This window comes from Rattus norvegicus, chromosome 5 (genome assembly GCF_021556685.1).
Source record: "Rattus norvegicus strain SHRSP/BbbUtx chromosome 5, alternate assembly SHRSP_T2T, whole genome shotgun sequence".
In the NCBI taxonomy this organism is placed as follows: domain Eukaryota; kingdom Metazoa; phylum Chordata; class Mammalia; order Rodentia; family Muridae; genus Rattus; species Rattus norvegicus.
In genome coordinates this window covers 165,877,549-165,897,385 of record NC_141538.1, presented here as the reverse complement: position 1 = coordinate 165,897,385, position 19,837 = coordinate 165,877,549, and the positions used below count along the sequence as shown (strand labels likewise).

At 48.6% G+C, this 19,837-nt stretch overlaps 1 protein-coding gene across 3 annotated transcripts in view; it reads left to right on the top strand.

Annotated features, from left to right (window-relative positions):
- The window catches only part of Ube4b (ubiquitination factor E4B), a 103,941-nt gene that overhangs the window by 49,180 nt on the left and 34,924 nt on the right, over window positions 1-19,837 (top strand). For 2 of the 3 annotated variants that reach the window (NM_001271198.2, XM_087548512.1), the window contains 5 exon segments: window positions 7,484-7,625; window positions 9,058-9,158; window positions 11,556-11,670; window positions 14,358-14,441; window positions 19,641-19,697. In NM_001271198.2, the coding sequence (NP_001258127.1) occupies window positions 7,484-7,625; window positions 9,058-9,158; window positions 11,556-11,670; window positions 14,358-14,441; window positions 19,641-19,697 (499 nt within the window). 3 annotated transcript variants of the gene reach the window in all.

The following is a 19,837-nucleotide window of genomic DNA, read 5'->3' as shown; positions in this document are numbered from 1 at the left end:
CCAAACCCAAAGAACTGCATCTTTTTCTGTGACCTATCCATCAGTCCTTCCTCAGAGACTGTGGTCAGTGTTTTGAGAATCGGGGCTCACAGGATGCCTTTTTGAACTGGGCCAGTGTCTGCTCTTTCTGTGAGTCATGCGTTTATGTCTTGCTGTCTGATTGCATGTAGTTCCAGTCTCTCAGAAAGCAGCAGCAGCCCAGGAATCCGGTGGCCCCCTTTTTCAAGTGTCCCTGCGTGACTCTGTACCACAGGGAGTTGTGCTTCTGCATGTCAGCGCGTTCAGTTCTGAGTGTGACGTCTACCTTGAATGACGGCCTGCGGCGGCAGCAGCAGCTTCCTCCTGTTTCCTGCTTTCCTCTGTCCCTGATGACCTTTTCTGCTTTTGTTGTGGTAGTATGTACGACAGTCCTTTCTCCTCCCTCTTCCTCGCACTTTCTGGGGACAGTAGTGAAGAAGAAGAAGAAGAAGATGAGGAGGATGATGATGAAGGTGGTGGTGATGATGATTTTTCTTGTGTCCAGTTTGGGTCCAGGTATCACAGAATGGAGTCTGACCCTGCATGTGCTTCAGGTGCTTAGGGACTAACGTTAGCAAGCGCTGCTTAGGGCTCTCCGCTTTGAGTCCAGACAGGGCAGAAGGCTCGCAGGCGTGCACTCGAGTAGAAGTGACACATCCGACAATTCAGTAAAGTGGTAAGAAAACTTATCCGAGTCATTTGTCCAAAGCCTGAGAAGAGATTAACCGCCATTCATTCACCCTTAAGTCACCACTGTTGGGAGGAGCTGAGGAGACTCCGTCGATCCGTTCCTGAGTTTGGTTGTGCAGCCCGTAGGTACTGAAGAACAGCGCTGGGACACAGCATCACACTGTGTGGTGTAACCGCGGTTCTCCTTTTCATCTGACCCTGAGTCTCCTTGAACATCTCTCGGGTCTCAGAGAAGCAGTGGCCTTTTGTTTCTGAGGCCACTGAATGCCCCCCACCCTGAAAACTGGCTTGAAAACTGCATTTCTAGATGATATTGGGCACACAAATTTAATGACCTTTTGTTTCTCTGTCTTCAACTGAAATTCCCTCTGGACCCAGTTTGTATGTTGTGCCCAGTGCTGTTCACAGAGAGCTCCAGGTGTAAATAGCGACTGCAGTAGAAGCTGGGTGAGCTTCATTGAGTTTGATGGCTCCTGAGGAGAGAGAGGAATGTTGATGCAGGGGTGACTATTGATTCCAAAAGATCAATGTTTGTATTAAGTTGAATATTTTATTATCTGTTCCCAAGTAAATATCCCCAAAGGGGAATGGTGTCTTTCTTGTGCCTGTAACGTCCCATGTGGCGACTGTTCACACAGTAGACATCTGTAGGGATGGCCTCCATACATGGTAAAATACTTCATCTGTTTTGAGTTATCTGTGGGTGAAATGTTTGGTTTAATTCTTTAACAAGTCACACGCTGCTTTTACTAATAAGTCTCTTTTTAGATTCCTGGTGTCTGACCTTGCCTGAGGTCCAGGTTCTGTGCTTCCTAGCTGCAGTGTGATTGTTTAACGGCCTGTGCTCTCTCTGTGTGGGACTTAAACTGGAGAAGCGGGAACCCTGAGCTCAGGTTCTGCCCCTCTACCCCGACTGTTGTGGCCTTTGTGTGTTCCCGTCACTGCTGCTCTGGTTCTTGTCTGTGCGTCTTCTGTTCTTGGACAGTTTTTAGGCTCAGTTACAAGATTACATTTGTATCAGTTGGCACGGCTTCTCTGGCGACATGGAATGAGATGATCTGGCTTGCCTCTTGTAGATGATGAGTAGATTCCAGATAAAGTCACAGAACATGTGACCCTAAACGAATAGAGAACTTGAACGTCCATGGAAGTCAGGACAGCAAGAGACAGCAAAAGAACTTATTATTGTTTTGAGTGGAGGGAGTCTTTTCCATGCTTGTAAAATCCCATGTGACTACATTTCACACAGCAGACGTCTGTGGGAACATGTTTTGCTTTGAGTTGTCTGTGGGATAACTTTATGTAGCTGAGGATGTCCTATAATGCGGTATTGGGATTGTTAGCCAGAACGATCAGAGCAATAACAGACAAACAAACTCTGCGATAAGAGAGAAGTCAGATTATCTTCCTTTCTTTTTCTTTCTTTTTTTTTTAAAATAGGGTTTGTTTGTTTATTTATTTTTTTAGAATTATTTATTATATATGAGTACACTGTAGCTGTCTTCAGACACACCAGAAGAGGGCATCGGATCTCATTACAGATGGTTGTGAGCCACCATGTGGTTGCTGGGAATTGAACTCAGGACCTCTGGAAGAGCAGTCAGTGCTCTTAACCACTGAGCCATCTTTCCAGCCCCTTCCTTTCTTTTTCATTTTGGTTGGTTTGGTTTTTGGAAACAGGGTTTCCTGAAACTCCCTCTGTAGACCAGACTGGCCTCGAACTCAGAGCTCCACCTGCCTCTGTCTGCTCAGCGCTGAGATTAAAGACGTGCACCACCACTGTTCCCTGAAGTCAGATTATCTTTATTTACAGAGATGTGGTTCTATAGCTTTCTTTCTTTTCTTCTTTTTTTTTTAAAGATATACTTTATTTTGTTTATTTTATGTGTAAGTTGTTTTGTCTGCATTTGTGTCTGTGTACCACATTGGCACCTGGCATCCTTGGACCCTCTGGGACTAGGTTTACAGACAATTGTTAATATTTGTTAGCATGTGGGTGCTGGGAGTTGAACTTGGGTCCTCTGGAAGAGCAGCCAATATGCTTTACCTCCAAGCCATCTCCCCAGCCTGATTTATAGCTCATTAAAATTATATTTATTATTTTATGTGTATGTGCCTGAGTGTATGTATGTACACTTACCAGCATGCAGGCCAGAAGCGGTTGTCGGAGGCCCCGGAACTGGAGTTAGAGATGGTAGTGAACAGCCATGTGGGCGCTGGAACCCGAACCTAGGTCCCTCTGCAAGAGCAACAAATGCCTCTGTCTCCCATCTCTGATTTACGTTAAAGGATCTACCAGAAAACTGTGAGGCCTACTAGCTCTGTAAGTGAAGTCATGACATGCAGGAAAATGAGTCATTTTTCTGTATAGAAGAATGATGATGTTAAGAAAGAAGCCTGCAAAGCAGTGCTTCAGAGTAGTCTTAACAGAGGTAGGAAATAAATCATTTTGGAGTAGAGCTAGCCTCTCAGGTAAAGGGCTTATATGTTGACAACTTTGAAGATACTCCTTGTTTCATGCTGTGGAAGGACTTTAATACCTACAGATCATTTTATTAAGTAAGCCAGGCCCAGAAAGGCAGTGACGCTTTCTCTCTTATATACAGAGTCAGACTTTAAAGACTTGTGGGCTGGGACGCAGCGGTGGAGAGCACTTACTGCGCTCGCAAAGGACCAGCTTGAGTCTGACTCAAGGACCCACACTTATATGGAAGGAGAAAGGGAAACACTGACCTGAGAGTTTTCTCATTTCCACACTTGTGCTGTGACACACACACGTACACAAATGTGCACACATGCACACACAAGTACAAATAAATAAGTGTAATTTTAAGAAAGCAAAGGGGGAAAGGGGCGGGGCTGGGAAAATTCCTTCTGTGGAAAGAATTCCTGCTCTCAGGGAAGAGTCAGTAAAGGGAGGCTTATCTTGTAGTTCAGATTTCCCATCGTGCCTTGGGACCTCAGTGTGTAGGAAGACATTGAATGGGTTTTATTACTTGTTATCTTTTCTCGCTTGCTTTTCTGACTGCCTAGCTACTGCCAGGTCACAGGTGGCAAAGAGAAGGCTGACATGCACACTGTGCTTCCTGTTACAGAGTGCAGCATGGAAGCCTGGGTTTAGCTTGACCCGTCCACTGGGCTAGGCGCTGACTGCATGCTGTGCTCGCTGTCCACCACTCTAAGGACCCACTGTCCGCTCTGAGCCACTAGTCCCCCAGAGACTTTCCTCAGGCTTTAGTGACATTTCCTGAGGGGCTGCTGTCTGACCTCAGTGTTAACCATGAGGAACACATGACAGCACAGTGCCATGCCTGCTGGTGCACTCTGTGGTCCACATAATTTTCCAAGGGCTGCCCCACACCCAGATCTCTGCTTCTGTTTGCTGTGCTGCAAACAGACGTTAATTTGTGTTTTATCCTCCCGCTCTTAGAGACTAATAGCCTTCATCTGTGCCATTCATTGTACACCCCGGACCATCAGCGGTGCACAGAGCACAGCAGGCCCAGTGTGCACATTTGTAGTGTGAATTGGCTTGCTTGAACTTGATTAACTCTGGGCCTTAGCTTGAGAAAACACAGAATTCCTAGGTCTATAGTTAAAAGCCTGGTAAATGGGAGATGGGAGTCAGGATGCATGCATGAGAACCTGGATTTGGACCCTGTATTTGCTAAAAGAAACTTCGAGTGGTGGCGTGGCACACGTGTATGGCTTGAGTGCTGGTGAGGAAGACACAGGCAGGAGGATCTCCCTGGCTTTGTTCGCCCAGAGTATTCAGTGAGTTCCAGGTCAGCGAGAGAAGGGTTGTCTCAAGACACAAAGTGGAGAGCTCCTGAGGGAACAGCATTCAGTGGTGCGTGCTGAGTGAGTGAGTGAGTGAGAGAGAGAGAGAGAGAGAGAGAGAGAGAGAGAGAGAGAGAGAGTACACGCCAGGTAAATGGGAATGTTAGTATTCTCATTAGAGAAGGAAAGACAGTGGACCCTTTAAGAAGCTGGTGTTGGTCATTGCTACATTTGAAATGTAATTCAGCCTGTCTGGACGCGAGGGGCATGCCATTTCTGAGAATATTTCCATTGTAGGGATACATGTTAGGTTGCTGTGATATGAGGCAGTTACCTGGCTCACTAGGACTGTGATGCAGTCATTAGAAAGTGGCTTGGGCTTTCTTACATGTGCGGAGCATTGCTGGGGTTTTAGGCTGTCCGAGTTGCGTAGGTGTCATGACTCACCCCCTTGAGGAATAGATGTGAGCGGGTTACTTAGAGCGGAACGGAGGATGGGAATCTGCTGTGTGGTCCGTGCTGGCAGTCGTCCTTCCTCAGCCTCAGCTCCTGAGCAGCCAGGACCACACCGCTGCTGCTGACTTCCCCTCTCTGTGTTCAGCACTCGGATTAATGTGCGGAAAATGTTCAGTTTTGACCTCTGACACTGTCCGATTGGTGTTGAGAGTGGCTCTTCCAAAGACTGAAGTCGTGATTTCCTTTGGCACCTTGAATATCTGATAGATCTGGGTTTTCTCGATATTTCTGTGTTCTGTTAAAGGCTCATCTAAGCTTTATCCCTTCAGATATAAATCAGCTGATTGCTTGCAGTCTGATTCATGAAATATCTCTTAGCTTTGAAAATCCCATGATATCCTTAGGTCCTTTGTGTTGTCTCAAATATGGCGGATATTCTTCTCTATACTCCACCAGGTCTGGCTGTGTAGCCTGGGGTGATCTCAGACATCTGCCCTTCTAGCCCGGTGCAGAGATCACGGGATGTGCGGGCGCCCACCTGGTAGGCCGCCTGCAGTGACAGTCAGTGGTTGTTGGCTAAATGAGTGTCTCGATGAGAGCCATTGTAACTTCATGAGAGCCATTGTAACTTCAGCCACCGCAGGCCAGGCGCCAGCACCCAGTGTGCTGCACTTCCTCAGGGTGCTCTTTTCTCCCGATCTGGGAACCACATGATAAAGCAGCTACTGGCATCAAATGTTGCTTTTTTTTTTTTTTTTAAACTTCAGATAGTGTTCAGATTTTCATTTTAAACACCAAGTTATGTTTTCACTGACATATGTGAGAGCTCCTACAAGGAAAATTACTGTGAATTACACATAGGAGCAGGGCTGTATTAGCAAAGCCGTCTTGGATGATGCAGTAAACATGATCAGGTAAAACTCAGGTTGCTGTGGGTCAGGCAGGCTTTTCCTGAGACCTTTCCAGGACTTGCTACAACACAGGCTTGCAGAAGGTTTGTGTCGACTGTTGGGTGCATGTCCTGGGCTTTGTCCCAGTTCTCGCTTCTGTTTGGCTGGTTAGGACCTTCCAGAGTGTGCCATTAGGGAGTAGGCTCCCTCGCCTGCGGGTGCTGGGTCTAGCGAGGTGCTCCGCAGCCTGGAGGCCTGCCCCCTCCCTAGGCTTCCCCTCAGCCTCATTCCTTCCTTCTTTTTTTTTTTTTTGGTTCTTTTTTTCGGAGCTGGGGACCGAACCCAGGGCCTTGCGCTTTCTAGGCAAGCGCTCTACCACTGAGCTAAATCCCCAGCCTCTCGTTCCTTCTTTTTAAGAATTTTTATCATACTGGAGCTAGGTTACAGTAGTTGAGGTTTGTTAGACCCTGGGGGACAGCCTTGGCTTTGCGGCACGGTTCCCTGTGCACTGCGTCACCCACACCCCACTTCCATTCTCGTGTCCGCTGTGCGTTTCCCCAAATGCCAAGGTGATTTGTGGGTACACTGTCCAAAATTAGTCGTGCCTGCCTCTCTCAGTGTGCATCATGGCATTGCTACCTCAGTTCTTGTGGGTCTCTCGGTTCCTGTGCTTTGTCTGTGCTGGGGTCGAAGGAGAGATGACCCTGTCAGGTCCTGATGTCTTGCCATCTCTGTCACCTTCTTTGTGTAGTATTTTTGCTTACCTTTCCCCCCTTATTTCAGGATTCTGTGCTTCTTCCTTTGTCTTAATCTCTTTGTGATTTTTGCATTAAATACAATTGCAAAAATCCACGTGGTAATGAAACATCCATTTTGGTTTTCGATCTGTCGGACTTACTCAGCTTCTTTGTTCAGTATCCCTGGACCTCAGCATTGTGATGCTCGGCCTTTGTCTGGGAATAGTTATTATGAGTAGTGGCAGGGTTCCATAGCGCCCCCTGCAGGTGTGCTGAGGCTCTGGTTGCCGGTAACAAGCTAAGCTGGGACTATGCCTGAGCCAGTGTACTCTTTGTGCAAGCTTTTTGTTTATTTGATTTTCACTGATCTGCTTTTCCTTGTTCACTGACGTTTTTGAAAATTCAGTAGCAAAAACATTAATTTCTCCTTCCGACTTGGCCTGTTTTGATGCTGACTGAAGTCTCTTCTGATCTGTGTAGACATCCTGAGGATGCGAGTGCTACCGTAGTAGTCACTTAAGAGTGTGCTTCTCCTGAAGTGACAGACGATTTACATTGTCTGGCCACACGTGTCCGCTGAGTGGTGAGCTTGTGGTTGACTCCAGCTGCTCAGCACCCAGCAGCAGTTCCTAGTCCTGATTGTGAGTTGGCATCCCCAGCAGGGCCAGGTCCTGACAGGCTGGAACGTGTTTGCCAGACATTGTTGGTTGGCCTGGGTGACAGAGCAGCGGTGAGCTGCAGTGTGGCTGCATGGGTTTGTGCTTCACCGTGCGTGGGTGCAGGCTCCTAACTGTGGATGCAGGCTCCTAACGGCTTTCTGCTGCAGCGTGGCTAGCTGTGCTCTAGAAAGCTGTGCTCTAGAAGTGGTCCCGAAGAGAACAGCATTGTCAATGTGTTTTTTCTTCCCCAAAGTTTGGGAGCCTCTGGTGGAGCAAGTACCTGGGATTCTTACAGTGACCATTTCACCATTGAAACCTGCAAAGAGACGGACATGCTGAACTACCTCATCGAGTGCTTTGACCGAGTTGGAATAGAGGAAAAAAAAGCACCAAAGGTACCGTGATGTGGATTTACCAGGAAGAAAGCAAACCTCACTGACACATGTGCTGATCCCTGCCCCAGGGACAGCTGTTAGGTACCAGGCAGTGTACGAGCAGCTTTGGCCCTGTCTGAGAACAGAATCCAGTCCTGTAGAGCTCACACCACCATGCAGACAGATGGTCACCATGTAGATGGTCACCATGTGGATGGTCACCATGTGGATGGTGTGCCAGAGCTCTGCTGTTAGTCGGAGGGCCTCGGCTCTGCAGTCCTGTCGTCTGTCTGCTCGTCTTGTACGTGAGTGGGCCTGATAGTTGCTGGTGTGTCAGTTCTCCATTGCTAGAACAGAATGTACAGGAAACTCAAAGCAAGAAAGGTGAACCATGCTCACAGATACTTAAATCCATCATCAGATGAGTCCGTTGTTTCTGGGATGTGGTCAGCAACTTTGTAGACAGGTGTGGAACAGTTAAATTGCTGTTGTCATGGTGACCAAGAAGCAAAGGAAAACAGGAAGAGTCCTAAGATGAGCTAGCTAGACTGTTCATTCACACCCTGATTGACATGCTTCCTCTCATGAGACCTTACTTGCCAAATCCATGGTATTGTCAGTCAGTGCATTGCTGATACTAAACTAGAGCCACAACCCTGGTGACCTTTCACCCCTCAGAAATGCTCTTCAGCAAACAATCAAGCCTATAACATAAGAAGCCCTCTAGGGACATATTTATATTGAAGCCATAATGCCAGGTGCCTGAGGAAATCATTGTGCAACATCTGACACTGCAGTCCCATGCCGTGGGTTGCAGGAACTGTTAACCTTCCATGAGAGTGGGTTTTCAGTTGCCCAGTGAGTCCCAGCAGCTCTCATGAGTGAGTGACACTCCTCAGGGGTAAAGCCACAGTTGTACAAGCTGCAGGGCCATGGTAAGCCAAGGAAGTAGCATTCTCCAACCCTTTTTTGAGACAGGGTCTCACTATATAGTCCCGACTGGCCTTGAACTCACGGAGATCCACTTGCATCTGGCACTGGGATGGAGGAATGTACCACGCCCAGCGTCTCCCATTCTCTCATTCCCTATCTTCTCATTCACATTTCAAGGTCTAATTCCAGTCTGAATTAGAAATTGTTGTCCTTAATCTCAGCAAAAGCAAAGCAATGCTAGGTGTGGGGTGTGCTCTAGAAGACGGGACAGATGGCCGCTGTAGATGGACATCCACCTGGTCTATGTATGGACAACTGCCTCGGAGTATGTAATAAGTCCCCCAAAAGGAGTGGGACAGTGTGCCCCGTGCGTGGCTCTGCTCTGTCTTCTCTGATTAGCCTCGGTACAGGTGGTGACACACTTGTCTCATTTTGTACTAAGAGCACAGGACGAGGGAGGTGCGGGGTGAGGGAAGCAGCCTTTTCAGTTCTGTATTCTGACTGTTGTCTCTCTTCTCAGATGTGCAGCCAGCCAGCAGTCAGCCAGCTTCTGAGCAACATCCGCTCGCAGTGCATCTCCCACACCGCGCTAGTGCTACAAGGGTCCCTCACACAGCCCAGGTATGGTGGACACTACGCTGCTGTGCTTCGGGGGTGGGTAGGGAGGGCCAGCTCTCAGTGGCTGTCAGCTGCCTCTGATTTTCAGCACGTTGATAATTCTGGGTCGGGTGTCGTGACTGTCTGCTTCAGTCCTCAGAGCTCAGGCTGGAGAGATGGCTCAGCGTTAGAGCACTGGCTGTTCTTGCCAGGGACTTGGGTTCAATTCCTCGCACCCACAGCATCCCAGCATCCACATGGGGGGGCATAGTCTCTGTAACCCCAATTCAGGAGATCCGATGCCTTCTTCTGGCCTCTTTGGACACATGGGGTGGTACAGAGGAATGCATGCAGGAGAAACACAAGACAGAAATAAATACCTCTCAGGATGTGGATGTATGAGGAGTAAAGATGCTGTTTCCTCCTCTGGAAAACTGTGCTTTTGTTTATCTTTTAGTATAGCACAGTTTTAAAAAGAAGTTATTTATATTTTGAGAGTTCTCTGTATTTTGAAATATGTGGAACCGAATATTGATAATTTGAAGCCTAGTGTCTGGAACCAGTGACGATTTGACAAAATAGTCGCACTCCATGGGATTCCTTGTTCTCTGTTACTAGGATTAGAGACTATCGGGGTGGGGCGGACCGGGTGAGGAGGCACGTAACTATGATGTAGCATTCAGGAGGCAGAGACATGGGGCTCACCCCCAGGGAGGCCGGGCTGGCTGGCCAGTCTAGTAAGGTACAAGCTAGCCTGGTTTTCATAGTGAGACCCTGTCTCATAAAGACAAGATAAAACAAAAAACAGCAGTAGGAAAATTAATTGGAATAATTTGCTATAATTGTCTGTTTCAGAAACTTTGGCATAGCTTTCAAGGTTAATAAAAGCTTGCTTATTTCATTTGAAAAAAATTTTTTTCCAGGGGTGGACAGGTAGCACACTCCTTTAATTCTAGCATTTGGGAGGCAGAAGCAAGTAAACTCTGAGTTCAAGGTCAGCTTGGTTTGCACAGTGAATTTATGCAGGGTTACCCAAAGAAATCATGTCTCGAAAAACAAAACAAAACAAGACAAAATTTTATTTGTGTGTATGGGCATTTTTCTGCTTGTATATTTGTGTATCCCATGCTTGCCCAGTGGCCAGAGAGAGGCCAGAGAGGGCACGGGATCCCCCTGCAACTGCAGTTAGCAATGATTGCCACTGTGTTGGTGCTGGAAATCGAACCCAGGTCCTTTGGAAGAGCCGTTAGTGCTCTTAACAACTGACAGCACATTTCCCAGCCCTGGATTTCATGTCTGTCATGTAAAAATAACTAAAGGAAAAATTGAAATAATTGTACTGTGCTATAACCATAGGAATTTTAATCTTTTCAAAATGAGAAAATGAGGCTCCAGAACTGGGGAGATTGAGGCAGGACTGCTTGCTAGTGTGAACCTTGAGCTCCATAGCAAAACCCTGTCTTTAAAATCCAGTTAACTAAGCCGGGCATAATGGCGCCTGGCTCTGATCTCAACACTTGGAAGGTAGAGGCAGGCAGATTTCTGAATGCAAAGCATCCTAATCCACAAAGCAAGTTCAGGGCATCCAGGGCTGCCCAGAAAAACCCTGGGTTTTTGTTTGCTTGCTCATGTGTTGACACAGGGATTCACTGTGTAGCTCTGGCTGTTCTGGCTCCTAGACTAGGCTGGACTCGAACTCAGAGCTCCACTATCTCTTTCCTGAGCACTGAGATAAACGGTGTGTGTCACTGCTGCTGCTGCCACCAATTGAGAAACCTTACCAAACCGAACAATAACAACAACAAAAATCCCCACAAAACCAAGTAACAGAAAAGAAGAATTTAAAAGAGATTATGGCTAGTCTTTTTTCCCTCAATGTAGGTGAAAAATAAAATAATGATTAATTTTTATTTAACAAAATTAGATTCACTTTTGTGTGCATGCTTTTGTGTGTGTGTGTGTGTGTGCGCGCGTGCGTGTGTGTGCACCACGTGCTTGTGGCACTCTTACACGTCAGGAAAAGGTGTCTGTAACTCCTAGAACTGGAAGAGCAAGAGCAGCCAGTGCTCTTAACCGTTGAGTTGTCTCTCTGGTCTCATAATTGATTTTTAATTGCATTTATTATTTATCTTCCATTACTGAGGATCCGGCCTAGGGCTCTACGTGTGCTAGACAAGGGCCCTGTCACTGACGTACCTCCCAGCCCTAATGCTTCATTCAGAAAGACTTGTTGTCTTTGCAGTTTCCACTGATGTCTCCTTTAAAAGGCCAGATGTCACCAGTGTCAGAAAGGTCACGCTTTGCCTAAGTAATGGTTGTGCAGCGTGTTTGGTAGGTTCTGTGTCTCTATGACGGGCGGCCTGTGTGGCCATGGCATTCCACATGCTCCCATCACAGCCCTTGCTTTTCCTGCATCTTCAGGTCCTTGCAACAGCCATCCTTCCTCGTGCCGTACATGCTCTGCAGGAATCTCCCGTACGGCTTCATTCAAGAGCTGGTGAGGACCACTCACCAGGATGAAGAGGTGTTCAAGCAGGTATAGTTGGGCCAAGTACTGCTCTAGCTTTTAGCTAAGTGCTCTCTGCTGTCTGGATACATCATGTCATGGGTAGGGGAGAGACTCATGAAGCTCCACCCCTCCCATGAACTTCGTGGGGGCTACAGGCTGGAGAGATGCCTTCTTGGTAAGGTGCTCATGCTCCTATGAGAAACCTCTCACCCGTGCTTCTGCGAGCAGCCCCAGTAAACTCATCGGTCTTTGGAAGGGAGGGATGGGGGCAGGGAGTCAGGGCCTGAAAGTAGCCAAGTGACTAAGAGGAAGAGGAGGAGTGGAGTGGAGAGGAGGTGCCGGCATGTAATGGTGACTGTGATAAAAATACATCTATGTGCATGTATGAAAAGGCCCTCATAAAATCCATGCATCAGTCATAGATGCTACAAAGGAAATAAACAAGACCGCCGTGTGGGAAGCGTCTCTCCTAGATCTCGCTGCCAGTACTGTCAGTCGGCATCATACCTCACTTTGTTTTTTATCTGGTACACTCATAACTCTGGATTTTAAGACCTTTGAATTCTGAAATATTTGTAAAACACAATCCAGGCCACATGAGGTATGGTGTGTGCCTTTAATGCCAGCACTGGCCAGTCAGAGCCAGGTAAATCTCTATGGGTTTGAAACCAGCCTGGTGTATATGGTTAAGTTCCGGGCTAGCCAAGGCTAATGAGACATCTCAGTGGGAGGAAGAAAGACAGACAGACAGACAGAACAATTCAGGATTCAAGAAGAAAAATTCTCTTTAAAGGTGCCCCCTCTCTGAAGTTGTTAGCCTCAGTCTTTAGTGGCGTCTTGTGGACATGCAGGAGCAGTAATGAGCTGTCATCTTTAGGCAAATAGGTAAACTCCTGTGGGAAAAAGTCATTGTCTCAGGAGGGTCAGCCTTTGGGTGTGGTAACCATGAATCAGAGTAATTTTAAAATCAGGACAAAAATCAACTGAAGGGACATGTTATGCTTATTTTATTGATAAACTTAGAGGCCATAAAGTGACCTTAGGTGGCTTTGTAAAGGAGGTGGCATGAACGCAGTCAGAGCTAATGGCACAGATAGGTCTCTGAGTCACTAAAAGCTGGTGCTCGCTCGGGCCAGCTGGTGTGAATGCTGTTGTCTTTCCTGAGTTCGGGGTTTCTTTGGAGAGAATGCTGAAGGAAAGGAGCCTGCTGGCCCTGGACCACAGCTCACCTTTAACCTGACACGTGCACCACATAGCACTTGACTAAGTCGCTCCTGGAATGTCCACTTCCTGCAATGCTTGAATGATGTTTCCAAGTGGACAAAAGGAAATACATAGCAACTTAATGTAAGAGCTGAAGATGAGAAGCTGAAGCTTTTATCTGCACTAGGCTCTTACTCAGGAATAAAAGAATTACATTGATGTGCAGGTCACAAAAACAGTCTGATGCCCAGGCCAGAGGCCTCAGGACCTGAGTGGGGCTCCTGAACACACGGGACGGATGCTATCGCCACCTGACAGTTGCCCTCCAATCTCCATGTGTATATGCACACCATGTTACACGGACACAGCAAGAGTAAATTAGCAAACAGAATCCTTGGAGATAAAATGCACTTTGTGCTTATTCATATTTGCCTGCTTATTGTCAGTTAAGCTGTTACTTACACAAGAGTAAAGTTTACAGTATTCTTACGTCATGTGTAAGACTGCCCAGATGGACAGTGAGTGCTGTTATCCGTGTGATTACAGAGCTTTGTTTTCCTCCTTGACTGCAGTTCTGGTATCTCCTGCCCCCGTGCTGAGTGTTACTCCCCATTTTCCTGTTGCTTACAAAACACAAATTTCCACCCTTATTATTGAGTTACAGACTCCAGAGTGATCTCAGCAGCACTGATCTCATGCCTCGCCGCGCTCCGCATCCGACATCCGTGTGCTGTCTTTCTGTCCTTTCTCAGAGAAAGTTCTGTGAGATGGGATGAGCCCTGCAGCCTGAGGGATTGGCCCAGGTTTCTAGTGGGTTTATACTGCGTGCCCTTTATAGCTGTGGCTCGTACACGTTGCCCACGCCCCGTGTATTTTTCCCTGTGATGTTGCCTTAGCCCATTCCTAATTGTGTGGCTCAGTGAGAAGGCACTGTGACGTTAGAAGGTGAGCTGTGCTGAGCAGTGGGGCTTGAACTCTGTCACCAATCAGTGCCAACCTTGCACATTTGCCTGCCCTTCAGTCTCCTGGTCAGGTGACTGTATTAGCAAGACTTTCTTACCAAAGCTGTCTTTGTCAGTTTGAGCACTCATCAGCTCTCTCCTTGCTCCCCATTAGTTGAATGCAACAGGAAACAGTGGATTTAAGGAGAAAGTGGAACACTTAGTGTAATTTCCGTACAGATCATAGCTGTGTGTTAATCAGCAGCTCGGTGTGGGGAGGGCTGAGGTGTGCAGGGGTGGAAGTGCACACCTCACACCCTCAGTGTCCCCGTCTGCGCTGGCCGCTCTTGGTGTCGGTGGCCCTGCCAGAGGTGCTCATCCACATCCAGACAGCCATCCTCATTGACCAGTCAGCACCCAGGAATTCTACAATTTTTATAGAGACAGGGGAAAATGGTTTGTCTGGGGGCAGGGAGAGTACGAGCGCATGGACCACAGACTGCAAGCTGTCGGCAGAGCACGCGTGCTTGCTTCCCTCACACCTAATGTTTGTGCTTCTCTTTCTTACAGATCTTTATCCCCATTTTACAAGGCCTGGCGCGTGCTGCCAAAGAGTGCTCCTTGGATAGCGACTACTTTAAGTACCCCCTCATGGTAAAGCTTAATCTTCTTCTGTAATTGAAATATAAGTGCCCCCCTCGTGGTAAACGCTGGTTCCTTTTCTTTATCAGATGTGTGTTTAACTGTCTTTTCTTTTTTCTTTTTTTTTTTTTCTATTTTTTTGAGATACAGTCTAATGTCTGCCAGGCTGAAGATGACTTTTAGCTCATGGCCCTGGCCGCTCCTCTCAAGTGCTGAGATTACAGGTGTAGATCACTCTCGCTTTCAGATGTAAAACCTGAGACCTTGCTGTAGGCCAGACACAGTGTGGCTGTGTTGTTCTGAGTGTGGCAGCCTTCCATATCCACCACTGCCTGTCCTAGACAGTAGCAAGGGAAGCACTAATGGGAAGGTGCCTCGCCATCCTGGGGAGGCAGCACAAAGGATGAGTTCAGAACAACAAGCAACCATAGTTGGGATTTAAAAATCAAGCAATAGTGAGGAAGCTAGCTAGCTCTTGAGGTGAAAGATGCTTGCTGTGCAGGCCTGACAACTGGAACCCACGTAAGGATGAAGGAGAGATCAACATGCATACTGTACGTCCCTTTCCCCCATGTGCACATGCAGTGATAATAAATGGAGAAGCAGCATCGGATTGGGGCTGGCAGGATAGCTTAGCAGTCACGAGTGTTTGATGCTCTTCTAACGTAACCAAGTTTGGTTTGCAGAGCAGCCTGAAACTCCAGCTCCAGAGGATTTACCATCCTCTGTCTTTCAGAGGTGCCTGCCCTTGGGAGGCATATACACATGTACACACAGATTAAAAAAAAAATAAATCTTTTTTTAAAAATCCCTAACCAGATCATTTTAATATCTTCCTGTGTGGCCCACGAATGGCCACAAATCTCCATCTCTCTCCTGAGGGCTAAGATGACTGCTGTGCACTGCTGTGTCCAACTGGGACAGCATCTTTTTTATTGGGCCAGAGAGATAGCTCAGTGGGTTGAAACACAACCCTGTGACCAGAGTTTGTGTCCTGTGAGTCGACATTAAAAGGCAGTCGTGCTGGTCCATGTCTATGTCTGTAGCGGCAGTGTATCTTGGGTAGGATAGAGGCTGGAACAGGATAATTGGCTGCACGCTTGTGGCCCGCTAGCTTAGAACAGCAAAGCACAGTAGCAGAAAAAGGAGATTCTGCCCCCAAACAAGGTGAAGGCACTAACCAACTGCCAAACAGTTTTATTCTGACCGCTAGGTATGGGCTTGGCATGTGTGCGCCTGTCCATACATGTGTGCCCCTGTCCGTACATGTGTGTGTGTGTAAATTGTGTGCACATGCACACAAACACTTAGTGAATAATTTTTAAAATTAATAACCTCTTAATAGGGGCTAAGGAGGTGATTTAGTAGGTAATGTTCTTGCCTGACAAGCAGGACTGACCCACATAAGTCTTGGTGAGTCTGTGACCTGCCTGCCATTCTAGCCCTAGGAAGTGGAGAATAGGGGGCCCCCAGACCAGGCTAGCTGGAGAAACTAGCCATCGTCAGGGAGCTGGGAGTTTAGCGGAGAGATGCTGCTTCAGTGAGGATAAGTTGGAAGATTCTCAGCATCAATTCATCCCTCCCCCCACATGGACACACATGGCATCCACACATGCAACACCCATGCAAAAAATTACTCAAGTGAGGTCAGAGGGCAGTGGTGTACCCCATGGAGCAGCATAGTGTGTCTCTGTACTGGGGAGAGCGAGTCCCCGAGGCCATACATCTCATCTGTGGTCTTTGTTTCAAAGTAGATGTGCCTGGTGCCACAAGGTGCTCAGAACATGCAGAGGTTGCAGAAAGAGTCCTTAGCTAGATCCTCCCAAGGAGTCAGCTGTTGTAAAACACTCACACATATGAGAGGCATCGTGGTCCATACTTCAATTCCATCACTTGGCAGACGGGCAGGCGCACCTGATCACTGTGAGTTCGAGGCCAGCCTGGGCTACATAGTCCATACAGAATAGCCAGAGCTCTGTAGAGAAGCCCTGTCTGAAAATAAAAAACAACAACAAAAAACAAACAGCAACAAACGAGAAGCTTCTGTCTGTCCAGCATTTGCTTCTTTGAAATTTTGGAAGATGAATGTCTTCTGGTATTCTGTTACAGGGTCATGTTGGTTCCTTTACTCATTCTTTTCATTCAGTTCCATTATGTGCGTCACTCGTAATGTTGGGGATGTGCCCTGTACCCCGAACTCACAGGTGCTTGGGAAACAAGCTCTCCCCTTAGTGCATTCGTAATTCAGGGTGAAAGTGGCATCCTCACAAAGTGTCTTCACACTTAAACTGTATCAGACGCTCAGACAGGTGACAGACAGAAGGGCTACTGTTAGAAAACCAAGACACTCGGGCAGTGGTGGCTCACACCTTTAACCCCAGCACTTGGGAGGCAGAGGCTGGCACATCTCATGAGTTCAAAGCCAGCCAGGTCTGTTGAACTAGTTCCAGTGACAGCAAGGGCTACACAGAGAAACCCTGTCTCAAACAAACCGAGAAATCAAACAAATGGTGAAAATGAGACCATCTTGTCCTTAACATGGAAAAGTTGGTGATAACGCAGGAATGCACTGAAGCTGGGCCCATCTGAGAGAGGATGCTGTGAATTGAAGGCCAGCCTCGGCTACTCAGAGAATTCTAGGCCAGCCCAGGCTGCAGAGTGACACTGTCTAAAATGAAAACAGAACAAAAGTCCAGGTGTGGTACATCCGTGACCCCAGCAGAGCCAGACAGGAGGATGCGGCGCTCAGGGTCTCCCTCATCTGTACAGTGTGTGACCGTATCCCAGCCACACGACATCCTGCCTACGAGCCAGGTGCACTGTAGTTCGGCAGATTAGGCTGAGGCTGAGGGAGGACAATGATTTCCAGGACTTGATAGTGAGTTCTAGACAAGCCTGTGCTACATAGTGAGATCCTGTCTCCAGAAAACAAGAAAGTAGATAAATCAAAAGTGTGAGCTGAGCGTGTTTCTGGGGCTGTTTCCCATAAACCGTATGGCCGAGAGCGGGAAGTGGAGTCTCCTGCTGCTTCAGGAGGGGTGGGATGGGGTGGGATGGGATGGGATGGGGTGGGGTGGGATGGGATGGGGTGGGATGGGGTGGGATGGGATGGGATGGGGTGGGATGGGAGGCTTTTAGTCAGTGCTGTGGCCCTCGCTGTCCTGTAAGGCTCCCTTGGAGCTGCCGTGCTCGGTCCTCATCTGGTTCAGTTTAGTGTCTCAGTGAAGAGAATGCAATGCCCTTGGTGGGAGTCATTGTGGGAGGACGGATTTGACTGGGACCTGCTGTTAATTCTAGAACAGTAATGAGGGGGCATGGTAGGGTGGGGAAGGGAGGGGGAAGAGGGAGGAGGACTATTGAAGTTAGCTTAGAAAGAACGGGATTATTGGTGGATTGATAACTGGCGGACTCTGGTTTGTCCTATGCTGTGATCTCCAGAGGGTTGTTTCTTATGCTGATCTGCCGGCCATCCTAGCACATAGGAGGAGGTGAAGGCAGGAGAACTGAAAGTTCTGGGCCAGCATGGACAATATAGCAAAGCTTTGTGTGGAAGAACACACATACTCCCACTACACCCCCTACAACCTGACACCTTATACCTCATACCTACACCCACACACACCCCACACCCACACCCCACAACCTGACACCCACACTCCCCCTACACACACCTCACAGCCTGACACCCCATACCTCATACCCACACAGACACACCCCACAACCCCACACCTCATACCCACACTCCCACACAAACACACCCCACAACCTCATACCTCATACCCACACTCCCCCCACACACACCCCACAACCTCACACCCACACCCACACTCCCCCCCACACCCCACAACCTCACACCCACACCCACACTCCCCACACACACCCCACAACCTCACACCCACACCCACACTCCCCCCCCACACCCCACAACCTCACACCCACACCCACACTCCCCACACACACCCCACAACCTCACACCCACACCCACACTCCCCCCCCACACGCACCCTACAACCTCACACCCACACCCACACTCCCCCCCCACACGCACCCTACAACCTGGCACCCACACCCACACTCCCCCCCACACGCACCCCACAACCTCACACCCACACCCACACTCCCCCCCCACACGCACCCTACAACCTCACACCCACACCCACACTCCCCACACACTCCCCACAACCTCACACCCACACCCACACTCCCCACACGCACCCCACAACCTCACACCCACACCCACACTCCCCCCCCCACACCCCACAACCTCACACCCACACCCACACCCACACTCCCCCCACAACCTCACACCCACACTCCCCCACACGCACCCTACAACCTCACACCCACACTCCCCCCCACACGCACCCCACAACCTCACACCCACACCCACACTCCCCCCCACACACCCCACAACCTCACACCCACACTCCCCCCCACACACCCCACAACCTCACACCCACACCCACACTCCCCCCCACACGCACCCCACAACCTCACACCCACACCCACACTCCCCCCCCACACCCCACAACGGTAACAGCAGCAACAATAAAGCAGTACGATGACGTCTGGCAGCCAGCCTCAGTTTTTCCCTCAGTTGTGGACAGTTTGCTGCCAGCTGTTTGGTGTTGAGGTTGTTTCTGGTTTTCCCTGTGGTATTAATGTGATACCCTACACTAGGCCACGAGAACTTAAACTTTGAAGCCGTTCCCTACACCCCTGACTTCCCCGCCTGTCCAAGGCTCAGGGCTATGAGGTAGCTTCTGGGTCCACAGTGAAGCCCTGGGCGGTGCTGGCAGGGATTAGCTCAGTCTGTGCAGTAGATCTTGTGCTGTGAAATGACGTAAAGGGAAACTCGGGTGTTTGGAAATGTGTTCACCAGCACCAAAGGGTGCCTCTGTCCAAAGGGTGTGTGCGGGCCGCTGCCCGTGCTGTGTTCTCCTTGTCTAAGTTGCTGCTTCCTTTTTCTTTGTTGTTGTTTGCTTGTTTTTTTGTTGTTTGGTAGTTCACAGGTGTGTCTGTGTGTGTGTGTGTGTGTGTGTGTGTGTGTGTGTGTGTGTGTGTGTATTAGTAGTTAAACTATTAAGGCTGATGGCTTCCCAGGGAGCTTCCCAAGCATGTGTAGAGGAGATGAAAGCTGTCCTGTGCTGTCACAAGTGGCACAGTGTGAGACAGAGACATGGCAGTGACTCTTTCCCCTCTTGTTTCTAGGCACTGGGTGAACTCTGTGAAACCAAGTTCGGGAAGACACACCCTATGTGCAATTTGGTAAGTGCCTTCCCCCGGGTGAAAGTAGTGTCAGCTAAAGACGGCATCTGTGGGGGCGGGGCGCCCTCCTCTGTTACGTTGCCATTATTTGTTACAAATTCTACAAGGAAGTCTGATTTTCTGGGGGTAAGTGCTCTGCA